This window comes from Heterocephalus glaber, unplaced genomic scaffold, assembly GCF_053883595.1.
Source record: "Heterocephalus glaber isolate CG9 unplaced genomic scaffold, H.glaber_assembly_v1.0 deba00001532, whole genome shotgun sequence".
Classification (NCBI taxonomy): Eukaryota; Metazoa; Chordata; class Mammalia; order Rodentia; family Bathyergidae; genus Heterocephalus; species Heterocephalus glaber.
In genome coordinates, this window is record NW_028258330.1 from 26,460,179 (window position 1) to 26,472,605 (window position 12,427).

The window sequence follows — 12,427 nt, forward strand, 5'->3', positions numbered from 1 at the left end:
TTGCAAGGCAGGCGGCGGAACCACTGAGCTAAATGCCCGGCCTCTGTTTTCTATTTCTTGATGTGGATGCTAGGTATGATTACTTTGTAATAATTCATTGAGTTGTGATAACTCATGATGCCATTTTTCATATTTGTATTATACCTCAATAAAATGTACAAAAATGATCAGATGTGGAATAGGCAGTGTAGACAAAAGAAATGGAAAATAACCTGGAGTCATAAGGAAATACATCATAGGAAAGGGGAGGATACCAGTGTGGTGGTGCATGCTTGTTATCCTAGCATTTGGGAGGCTGAGGCAGAAGGACTGCCGTGAGTTCGAGGCCAGTGCAGGCCACATGGTGAGTTGAAAGCCACCCTGGACTACATAGAGAGATCCTGTCTCAAAAAAAAGAAAAGAAAATGTTCTGGCACCTGCCTCGAAAGCACAAGGTCCCGAGTTCGATCCCCAGTGCCAAAAAAAAATAAAAAAGGATAGACATTTGGCCCGGGGATTTAGCTCAGTGGTTCCGGCGCCTGCCTCGCAAGCACAAGGTCCTGAGTTCGATCCCCAGCACAAAAAAAAAAAAAAAAAAAAGAACAAAAAAGAAAAGAAAAGAGGCAGGATAAAAAAAAAGATAAACTAAGAAGGCAGAGGTGAGGTAGCATGGTGTAGTGGGAAAAAAAACACAAAATGAGGGACCCTGATGGTAGTTCCAGTCTGTTTCATAAATGTTTTGACAACCAAATAAAATAATGTATGTGAAAGAGATGTGTAAACTACAATGTGTAGGTCGCCAGGCATGGTGGCACATGCCTATAATTCCAGGACTTGGAGGCTGAGGCAGGAGGACTACTGCAAGTTTCAGGCCAGCTTGGGCTACATAGTGAATTCAATGCCAGCCTGAACTACATAGTGAGTCTCTGTCTCAAAAAAACCAAAAAATATTACAATGTAAAATATAAATGTAAAGACCTATTCCAGACAACTGCAGTGATAAACTCTTACAGACAGCCCCCATTAATAGAAATAGGTAAGATTTCACCACTGTTTCCAAAAGATTCTGAAAGAAGCCTCCTTAAAGAGAGAAAAAGAGGGGGCCGGGGATTTAGCTCAGTGGTTTCGCCGCCTGCTGCGCAAGCTCAAGGACCCGAGTTCAATCCCCGGTACCAAAAAAAAAAAGAGAGAGAAAAAGAGGGTGACCGAAGGTCAGAGATAGACTCAAGTATTCTTAAATGTCATATGGAGGGGAGGGTATCTTATAGTCTACTAAAACTATAAGCTCCACCAGGGCCCAGTCCATCTTATACTCTTTTTATTTTGTCCCAATGCTCAATATCATTCTGGGCATGGTGTTGGTACTCAATAAAAACTAGGTAGATACTTTTTTCTACTTTTTTCAAAGAGTAGGACAACTTGGAGAAGGTCCAAAAAGGAACCATAGGAATGATCAAAGGGATCAATAAAAGGTCCTAGTGGAAAGGTTAAAATGAATTGAAGTGTTTAGCTTGGAGAAAAGGCAACTGAAGAATTAAGCTTAGAATAACAACATTTGAGCTGGAAGAGAGCTCAGAGGTCTTCTAGTCCCAAATTTTCACTTCACAGATGAGGAAACTAAAACCAAGGGAGAGGTTCCAACATAGTTAGGACTTTTTCTTTTAAGTTTCACTTTATACAGTGAGGCAAAAACTCACCCAAGTAGCATGAACATAAATAGCAACCAAAAGAGCAGTTTCAACTCACTGAGAATTCCCTATATCCTTGGTATACGTTTTGTGTTTTACTTGTGTTATCTCACAACTACCTTGTAAAGCAGATACTATTTCTTTCCCACTCTAGAAATTAGGCCATTAAGGCTCAAGAAAGTTCATTACTAAATAAAACATATTTAAAACTATGGTCTCTCCCCTATACCAAGGTGCCTTTAAAACCTGAGTTCAACACACATGTTCAAACATCTTTATTTCTAAATACCATTTTTCAATAAAAGGAACTGGAACTCCTTGGAGAAATGTGTGAATCTAGGGCAAGAACAAAGAAAATACAACATGAACCATCTGGTGGTGCCAGGAAATAAGGGAGTGTTTAAAAATGACGCGGACATGTGAAAAGGAACTTGAAGGAGTTCCCAAGAGCCAAAACTGGGATAATTCATTTGATGAAAAAAATAACTAATTAGAATGGATTATAACTCATAGAAGAAAACAAACATCCATGAGCTCATACTGATAAATAACTGGGAAGTAAGGGGGAAAGAAGTGACAGCTCCTCCTTTCAGAACTCCAGTTAATACAGGAATGATACAAACAGAAAATCACTACTAAGCAAATAACCATAGTTGCAGTCAAGAACTATCAGTAGAGGGCCGGGGATTTAGCTCAGTGGTTTTGCCACCTGCTGCGCAAGTGCATGGACCCGAGTTCAATCCCCTGTACCAAAAAAAAAAAATTATCAGTAGAATTATCATATAATCCAGCAATTCAATTCTGGGTATACACACAAAAGGGTTCAAAGCAGTTTCTCAAACTAGTATTTGCATACTCATGTACACAGCAAGATCATTCATAATAGTCAAGAAGTAGAAGCAATCCAATGTCTACTGACCCAAATAGATAAAGAAAATGTGATATATATGTTTTTATATATATTATATATAAGAATATACAGTCTTACACTATAACATAGATGAACCTTGAGGACATGACACTAAGTGAAATAAACTGGTCACAAGATGTCAAATACTATATGATTCCACTTAGATGAAGTATCTACAGTAATCAAACTCCCTATAAAAATAAAAAGGGAGCGGTAGGGGAAAGGAAAGAAGGGAATGGAATTAATATGAAAAAATGAAAAAATGGAAACAAAGTCTTTATAAATAGGGAGGGATGGAGGGGCTGAAGGGAGAGCAGGGGAAGAGGGAAAAAATAAGAACCAAGAGAGATTATGTAAAGGTGCAAATTTCCAATGATGAATGTCATTATACTGTATACCTAAAATGTACCAATAAAAAAATATATATATGTATATACTAAGAAAATGGTAAGAAAAAGCCTATAACGACAAGGGAGGGGGATAATTCGAATAACAAAGGCTATCTAAACCACACAAATAATGCCTGCTTTAATAAAAGTGAAAAAGCACCAAAATAGAAAATGGAAATGTATTCAGGTACTTAAGGAAAAAAATTAGTATACACATACACATAGGGCTGGAAAAGAACCAACAGAGATGAAAATAATGGTATTTTCAGATTTGAAGTCACAGGTCATTTTTATTTCCTTTATTATTAAAGTACTTATATAATTAACAAAAATCAGGAAAAATTAAAAACCCTCACAAGGGAGATCCAAGGCTAACTACATTATAATGAATCATGCAGCCAATGTTAGGGAACCTAAGGCCTCAAATAATTGTTCCTTGAATTTTATATTCATAAAAAGAAAAAGAAACATTTTTCACCCCAAATAAAAGCAGCTTCGAAAATAAAATTTTAAAAAGTTAACTCTGAAATGAATGTCTGGAAAAATTCTCTAACAGTAAAAATCATCAGACTGTAACATGGTATCCTAGGCTAAGTTCCATCGGTGGAGCATTTAGAAGCAACGCCCTGGACACTATACTGTAGGAATCAGTCCTGAGCTGGCACCATAGAGACCTACAGTTCTTATGAGGTTTTTCCATCACACAATTTGGTTGACTAATCTATATTTGCACATAAACATTAAGGTTTTCATATTAAACCAAAGAACAAATCTTACCTGGGAAGTGCCAGACAGCCTCCTGCCCCACTGCCCTTGGGTAGGAGACAATGGTATGAATTGGCTGCATACTGGAACCCACTGGGAGATGCTTGTCTGCCTCCCCTAGAAAAAAAAGAAAGCATATCAGGAATCTATATCAGACTCCCTATTTGGAGGCCAGCGTGTCCCTGTGACATTGTGATATAAGAAGTATGTATTTGGTCTTCATTTCTAGTTCCTGGCTCAAAGATCCTAGAACCCTTGGAATTTCTGAGTGACTGGAGTGTTTTGCTATTCACAATAAGCCCCTCTCCCCTCTAGTAAGGTGACTCTTGGTTGATGGGGGGGGTGGCTGCCAGAAGAACCAACCAAATGAGTTGGAACTTTCACCTCAATATTTAAACCTTACAATCACCACCCAGTGACACAGGTATATTGTTATCCCCCTACTTACACAGATCAAGAAACTGTGCCATGCATAGGATAAGCAACTTTCCAAAATCACATAGTTAATAAACAGCAGGTTGAGGACTGGGCCCCAGGCAGCCCAACTCCAGGATCCATGCTCATTAACGGGATGAAAAGGTATAGGGATTATCTCCAAGATCTCTTCTAGCTTTAACAGTAGAAGCATAACCAATAGTAGAGTCTTGAACCAATTAAAACAGCATATTGGGCTGGGGACTTAGCTGAGTGGTTCCACTGCTCACCTCGCAAGCACAAGGACCAGAGTTTGATCACCAGTACCAAAAAAAAAAAAAAAAAAAACCCCAGCGTATTAGCTGGGTGTGGTGGAGCAAGCCTATAATTCCAGCTACTCGGGAGGGTGACGATCAGCCAGAGCAATTTGGCAAGATCATGTCCTAAAATAAAATTTTTTTTAAATGACTAGGGATGTAGCTCAGTGTGAGACCATGGTTTTAATTCCCAATGCCACTATTATCTATATCTATAAATAAAATAAAACAACATATTGTAGAAAGAGGTACTTGGAATTAGCACCAAGTTGACTCCTGGTTCCTGTGTTCATAAACTACATATCAGATAACAACTTCAGTGGGGCTTCATCATCTCTTCTACAAAATAAATACCTACTTCTTCTTTTTTTTTTTTTTTGGTACTGGGGATTGAACTTAGGACCTTGCGCTTGCCAGGCAGGTGCTATGCCACTGAGTTAAATCCCCGGCTAAATACCTACTTCTTATAATTAAAAACAACAAACATACATGTGCTGGCTTCAGAAGCACATATACTAAAACAAACATACCTTATAATATGTCTAGTATTAAGAGGAATCCAGTCTCTAGTTCCTTATGAGTAGGAAAGAAAGGTCAGGGTGGAGTAGGGAAAGGCATTAGAATTCTAAACCTACAAATGCTTTCTAAAGTGTCTTCACATCTAAAATTGTGCAACTGTCTCAAATAGGCTACTCGGAGCACCTTATATTTCAAATCAAAAGTAGAGCTAAATATATTTTATTTCAGCTGAGGTTTCATCTATTGGAATGGTTTCCAAATGACAGTCACTGGTGTGTTGTTTTATTAATACTGACAGATTTACCAGAATGATGTCAGGTGCTCTTTTCTAAAAATGTAAACATGGGTTAAAATAAAACTACAGTCAGGGCCAAAGTGGGTAGGAAGAAGCAAGAGGATATTACAAGTAGAAACAATGAAATCTTTAGAAAATTTTCTGAAGAAAATTTTCTGAAGAATTTCATGATGTTATTTCCAATGTTAATAAAAATTTTCTTGGTAATTTGGGTTCTACTTGGTCTTAGGCCAATACTTTAAATCAGTTCTTATTAGAAGGAGTCATCAACTCTGTCCTTCCTTCTTCAATCCCATAATTCTTGCACAAATCCTGCATTAAAACTGCTTAAAATGGGGCAGAAAGGAGGTTTGAATCCCAAGTCTGCCATTAAATCCCTGTGTGACCATGAACTACTTACTCAAAAATCTGGGCCTCTGCTTTCCCTTATGACAAATGGAAATAATAAAACTGCTTCACGGGAATTTTCCAAGGAATATCTATAAAAGCACTCTGATAATAGAAAAATACATACATCATCATACATCATCTTTATGAACAATTTTTACTGAATTATGTAAGCTCCTCTTTCCCCAGCAAATTGTCAAAGCGGCAAAACCATCTTCTTAACATGTTGTGTTTTTTTAAGCTGGTATGGTAAGCCACACCTGTAATCCCAGCACTCTGGCAGGCTGAGGCAGAAGGATCACACATCTGAGCCCAGGCAAGGCCAATTTAGTGACTCAGCAAGATCCTGACTGAAAAAAAGGGCTGGGATGTAGCTCAGTGCAAAGGTCCTCACTTCAATACCCAGGTTTTTTTTTGGGGGGGGGGTGGTTTTTTGGTACCGGGGATAGAACTCAGAACCAGAACTCGGGACCTTGTGCTTTCACAGCAGACGAAATTCCCAGTTTTTTTTTTAAAAAGTTATTTTTAACCTGGCATACTGAACTACTGGTCCTGGAAGAAAGAGTTGTTAGGTTCCTGCAAGCCTCTGGTTGTAACATCTTTGTCACCCAATCAATACATAACCTTGTTTTGTGTGTTTCTTTGAAAGATCCCCCCTTACTAGTCATTAACATTCATTTCACAGGCAAAAGCATTATAACTCCTTCCTGAGCAAAACTAACTTAACACGCATAATGAACATCACTGCCTTCTTGCACTTAGCAACACTAGACAGAACTTGAGCACTACTTTTGGGGACCATTTTACACAAGGAAATGACCAAAACAAGCACAAAAATATGGTACTAAATAGACCATAAAAAATATTTATTTATGGCCCAGGGATTTAGGTCAGTGGATCTGCCACCTGCCTCACAAGCACAAGGTCTCAAGTTCGAGCCCCAGTACCAAAAAAAAAAAATTTATTTACAACACTGAAATCTGAAACAAGAAGTCAGAGTTGTCTTGTTTGCCCTCAGCTGGGAACGTGTACACTGCTGATTCAAATTTCTCAACCCTTTGTACATGTTTGCAAATGACTGAAAGTGCTGTGAGCTACTGATTTGGCAACTACAAGTAAATTTCAGCAACTAGATCAATTCACAAATACAGAACACAAGAGTAATAAAGACTGATTACAGTCAACAAATCCACTCTATAATTCCCCTGTGGTACCTATACTCTGAATCCCAGCATCTAATTCAATTCCATAGTCCAGAGACATTGTAGCAAGTCTCCTACAAGTTATAGAGTAAAGTGTAGTGTCACCAGATGGGTCTCAGGAGGTCCCTCAAAGAGGTGACAGAGGGCCGGGGATTTAGTTCAGTGGTTTCACCCCCTGTTGCGCAAGCGCAAGGACCCCAGTTCGATCCCCGGTACCAAAAAAAAGAGGTGACAGAAAGCTCAACTCATCCTGCCAGGTTGGTTTGACTCTCATCATAGAAAAGCATTTCAGGGGGCCGGGGATTTAGCTCAGTGGTTCCACCGCCTGCCTCACAAGTGCAAGGTACCAAGTTCGATCCCCGGTACCAAAAAAAAAAAGAAAGAAAAGCATTTTAGGTTGTATCAGTGAGAGGCATAGGCTGACTTACTGGACAGATAGAAAATAAGAGAAAATAGCCAAGTGTGGTGGTGTACACCTGTAATCTCAGAACTCAGGAGGCTGAGGCAGGATTGCTCCAAGTTCAAGGCCAGCTTGGGCTATGTAGTGAGTTCAAGGCCAGGCCAGCCTGAACTACACACAGTGAGACTCTATCTCAAAAAACAAACACAAACAAACAGAAAATAGAGAAGGAACTTCAGCCTGAGGAGCTAGAGGGGGCACAACTCTGAGGAGGATCAGAGTGGCCCATTAACAAAAGAATGAGACCTAGTTGTATGGATTTACTGGAGTGGGCTGAGTCTTTAGGGTCCAATTCCATCTCCAGAAGATGATTACTTCTGCTGGAGGCAGCCTCAGTTTTGTAGAAGTCAACCTCCAAGATGATCATAGGTTTATGGCAGTGATGGTGAACCTTTTAAGAGCTTTCAATAACACAGAGCCTGCTGCGGTATGTGTGCCATAGATTTGCCACCATTGGTTTAAGGCAATGACTAGAGACTCCTGTGCATCTCTGGTAGGTGAACATCTTTATAAACCTCTTATCTTTGAGCTCTCAGTCTTGAAGAAGGATAAAACAGGTCATATAAATTTAAGGGTAATCAACCTTGTCTTGCCAACTTTTAGGCACTCCGTAAATTATTAATATGTCTATATGCAGAGCTAATCAAGGACCTCACCCAAAGTTTTAAGGTAATAAATGAAGGGGAAAGCTTTGTTCTGATTTACTTACCTATTGGGCATCTATAGGCCCAAATGAAGAGTCACTATTTTTTAGCAAAACTGGTTTTTGCTTGTTTTGTGAGCATGGGGATTGTACCCATGGCCTTCACACACAGGGACACCCCCAGCCATTGTTTATTTTTTAGACAGAGTTTTGTTAAGTTACTAAATTGCCCAAGCTGGGCTTTAACTTTTGATCCTCCTGCCTCAGGCTCCCTGAATACTGGGATTACAGATGTGCACTACCTTGTCCAGCTCCAAAAACTGCTTTTAAGTCCCTAACTGCCTCAGAAGAATACATAAATCATTCTCTTAATGAATAACAGGTTGAGGACCCAGAAATTTGTCCTCTGCCCCCATGATGGCCTCTGAGTGTCACAACAAAAGGATACTTCCAGACAGAAGCAGAGAATATTCAACAATTCTTTCAAAAAGTATTAGGGCTTCAGGTATAACTGAGTGGTAGAGCACATGCTTAGCATATGCAAGGCCTTTGATCCCTAGCACCAAAAACAAAAATTTTTTAATTACTGTATACACTCTATTACTTTGTTAAAGGTGTCCAATCTGAGCTTTCAAAAGATTGACTACATACAGGAAGGATTTGAACAAATCAGTAAACGCATTAAGGGTGAGATGTCAAGTTTCTATGAGAGAAAGGAGTTAACAAACATGGCAAGGGAGAAGGGAAGAATAAATTTTATGATAATGGACTGGATTAGAGTAACTGGTATATGTTTAATATATACAGACATAGAAAGATATATGTACAGTCATGTGTATGTATATAAATACACATATTTCCTACCCATGTCTTATTAGGGACTGGAAACAATGACACCCCAGTAGCAACAAGCACATGTAGCTCTCAGATTTGGTTTCTAAACAGCAATATTCACTAGAAGGAACGAGTCTTCCCTGGGGAAAAGTTGGCTCCTGAAAGGGGCTGCTGCTCCTCAAAGCCTTAGCATTATGTGATTAGCTTAAACAATCTTTCTGCTTTAATCACCTGTCCCTTAGTCCAGGTCTTCATCACTTCCTTCAAGATTCCTTAAGTAGCTTCTGACCTTAGAACTCTAATCTCAGCCCCCTCTGCTTGATCCATTCACAACTGCTATGAAGATTGTTATGGCTTGTGTCTTAAATGTCCCCCAAAGCTACATGCAATCATAGGTGGGGCTTTTTCAGAGGTGGCTTGATGCAGCATGTGTGACATTGGGATTAGGTTCAAGGGCACTAGGATTAATGGTGTGAGTGCTACCCATTCTAAGTAGCCTGGATAAGATATAAGGGAAAGAAAAAGCTGTGGTCATCCCTCACTTCCTTCGCTACCTTCTGCCCACCATGAACAGTTTCTCCTCTGCGATGGCTGTCTGCCACCCACCCTGCCTTGGAGCCAGCCAATTATGGACTGAAACCTCTACAAACTGTGAGCTAAATAAACCTTTTTTCCTTTAACTTTCAGTGTCAGGTATTTGTCTCAGCAACAAGAAAAGTAACTAAGACAGAGATCTATTAAAACAAAAATCTAAGGGCCAGGGATTTAGCTCAGTGGTTCAGCCGCCTGCCTCGCAAGTGCAAGGACCCAAGTTCGATACCCGGTACAAAAAAAAAAAAAATCTAGTAGTGGGAATACAAGTACTTATACATTGACTTTTTTTACTTTTAAAATATTCTTAAATTTTTAATTAAATGAAAAAAAGAAACACAAATTTTCCTCTGATCAGTGGTGGTTATGAGAAGAGAGCAACACGAGAAAATAATTACAAAGAGGCACAGAGAAACTTGTGAGCGACGAGTATGTTCATCACTTGTAGTGTAGTGACAGCTTTTGAGGTGTATACCTGTGTCAAGCCTTACCAGATTGTACAATTAGTCTACAGCCATACCACCCTGAACACACCAATCTTGTCAGATTGTACAATTAAATCCTGCAATTTATTGTATGCCAGTTAGTCCTCAACTTAATGAAAAAAATTAAATTAGGAAAAAACAGTAAGTGGACTCAAAAACTTCTCTTGCTTAAAATACTTCCCCAAAGGCTCCCCCTCTGCCTCCAGGATAAACCTCAAACTCCTAACCATGATACCCAAGGAGTCTTATACCATTTTGGCACAAGTAATCTCAAGTTCAGTCAGATTTACTTACAGTTCCTTTCCTAGCATTACTAAAATAATCTAATTCTTCTCTTCTATGTCCTTTCCTCATTCTCTAATGCTCTCATTTCATTCAATGATTTCTCTTGTCTTCAAGTGCCTCTCTTTTCTGCTTCCATACATTTATCTGTACCTGTTAAAGAATTCTATTTAGGTTTCTGGGTGTTTGCAGTTTTTTTAATCTCCGCTATTAGATTATAAACTTAAGTAAAGTTTATGTTTTTCATGCACAGTACCTTGCATAGTTCCCAGAATGGAGCAAACACTCAATTAATTAAAAAGAAAAGAAATCTTTATGCAGCAGTACAGCCGGTCATGGTGGCACTTGCCTGTAATCCCAGCACTTGGGAGATTGAGACAGGAGAATTGCTGCAAGCTCAAGGCCAGCCTGGGCTATGTGGTGCGTTCAAGGACAGCCTCAACTACATAGTGAGACCTTGTCTCAAAATAAATAAATAAATAAAAAATCTTTACACATATCATAGTACCTAGTCTAAACCCCTTTGCAGAATGGGTGATCAATAAATATCTGCTACTGGGCCGGGGATTTAGCTCAGTGGTTCCACTGCGTGCCTCCCAAGCACAAGATCCCAAGTTCGATGCCTGGTACAAATAAATAAATAAATAAATAAATATCTGCTACTTTCTGGTTTACCGCCAACTTCAAGGGGTCCTTTGGGAATTTCCATTGCCTTATCACACATTATATTTTAATATATGCTAAAAAGACCTATCACTATCAGAGTATAGTGAAAGAGATTTTCCTTATTTAAACTTGCATTGTAACAAAAAAGGTAACTAGAAATGAATTTTTAAAAAACCAAGACCCAAGTAATAAGAGGGCAGAAGAAGAGATGGTTTTTACAGATGTTAGCACCTAAGAAGAAATGATTTGCATGCTCAGGGACAAGAATAAAATAGCTGGAGCCGCTATTAACTTCCAAGACAAATCAATGTGTTCATTTCAAGTTTCTAGCTCAATAACCTCCCCCCCATATCTATCTTAAAAGCTAAGAGATTTAGGGAATGGGATATAGCTCAGTGGTAGAGTACTTGCCTAGCACCATGCATGAGGTCCTGGGTTCCATCTCCAGCATGGAAAAAAAAGAAAACCAACTAATTTACTAGTTGTCATTTCCCCAGATGCCCTCAAATCTCAATTAGTTTCTGAGGCCAGGGATTTAGCTCAGTGGTTCCGATGCCTGCCTCACAAGCACAAGGTCCCGAGTTTGATCCCTGGTACCAAGAAAAAAAAAAAATCTCAATTAGTTTCTGCCTTGGAACCAACAGTTGCTTCACCAAGAGAATCTCGTTTATAGAAACTGTTTCTTGTGCTTGCTTCAGCAGCACATATACTATAGAAACTATTTCTCAAATATTTATTGAACAGCATACTGCACTTTGCTGGGCTGGCAAGCAATACAAGAAGTAAAACTGCAGTGTTTCTAAGTCATACATAAAGAGCCTAAAACTCACAAGTGGTAAAATAACTCAAAATAGACCCTGGCAGGAAAAGACAGTATCTGCCGTGAAAAAGTGTTCTTGAATCAGTTAAAGACTTGCGAAATTATAAACTGTCCAGTCCCTCTATGATTAGAAACTAAGATGTGTGCCCATCTAACCTTTTTTTCTGCTGCCACTTTCTTTCTCCTTTAATTCCTAGAGGTCAGGGTATGCTAGAAAGAGTGAATTGCACGAACATTGGGCCCAAAATTCAAGAGGTACAATAGCTTCCACATATGGATGCTAAGAGTCTAGTAGTCTTTCTTTAGTTCATTCATTCATTCAACAAGTATTGGCTGCACACCTAGAATGTCCCAGACCCTGTGGTAAGCAAAATCAAAACCACCTACATAATCCCGATTCTTGTGTACCTCTCAGTCTAATACTGTAGTCTGTGTTTCACTTAACTGTACAGTTAAGAATTGACATACGGTCTCTTAAACAAACTAAATCTCTAAAGCCAAAGGGACTGCAAGGAGATAAATGTCGTCGTTTTTTCTTATGGGGTCACTGAAGCCCCAAAATGTCTTGCCCAAGGTCACACCGTGCCACAGGGGCAGGCAGGGACTTTAACCCGCGTATCCCGCAACTCCATCAGCGTCCCAAGTGGTCCTCCCTGCGAGGAAGGAGTTACAGAAAGTGATGGAGGAATAGCAAACCTCATCAAATAATGGTCCAATGTTCCTCCCTTCTCGAAAGGAGTCGCCAAAGCCAAACCAAGAACCGGGACAAGTGGAAAGCTGC

The 12,427-nt window shown here is 39.4% G+C and overlaps 1 protein-coding gene across 3 annotated transcripts in view; it reads right to left on the reverse strand.

The window, feature by feature from the left end:
• Positions 1-12,427, reverse strand: part of Uqcc1 (ubiquinol-cytochrome c reductase complex assembly factor 1) — a 102,812-nt gene that overhangs the window by 89,920 nt on the left and 465 nt on the right. For 2 of the 3 annotated variants that reach the window (XM_004867875.4, XM_004867872.4), the window contains exon 2: positions 3,744-3,848. In XM_004867875.4, coding sequence (XP_004867932.1) covers positions 3,744-3,848 — 105 coding nt within the window. Of the gene's footprint in view, positions 1-3,743; positions 3,849-11,237; positions 11,417-12,427 lie in introns of all 3 variants that reach the window. The other variant, XM_087188943.1, reaches the window with a different exon arrangement.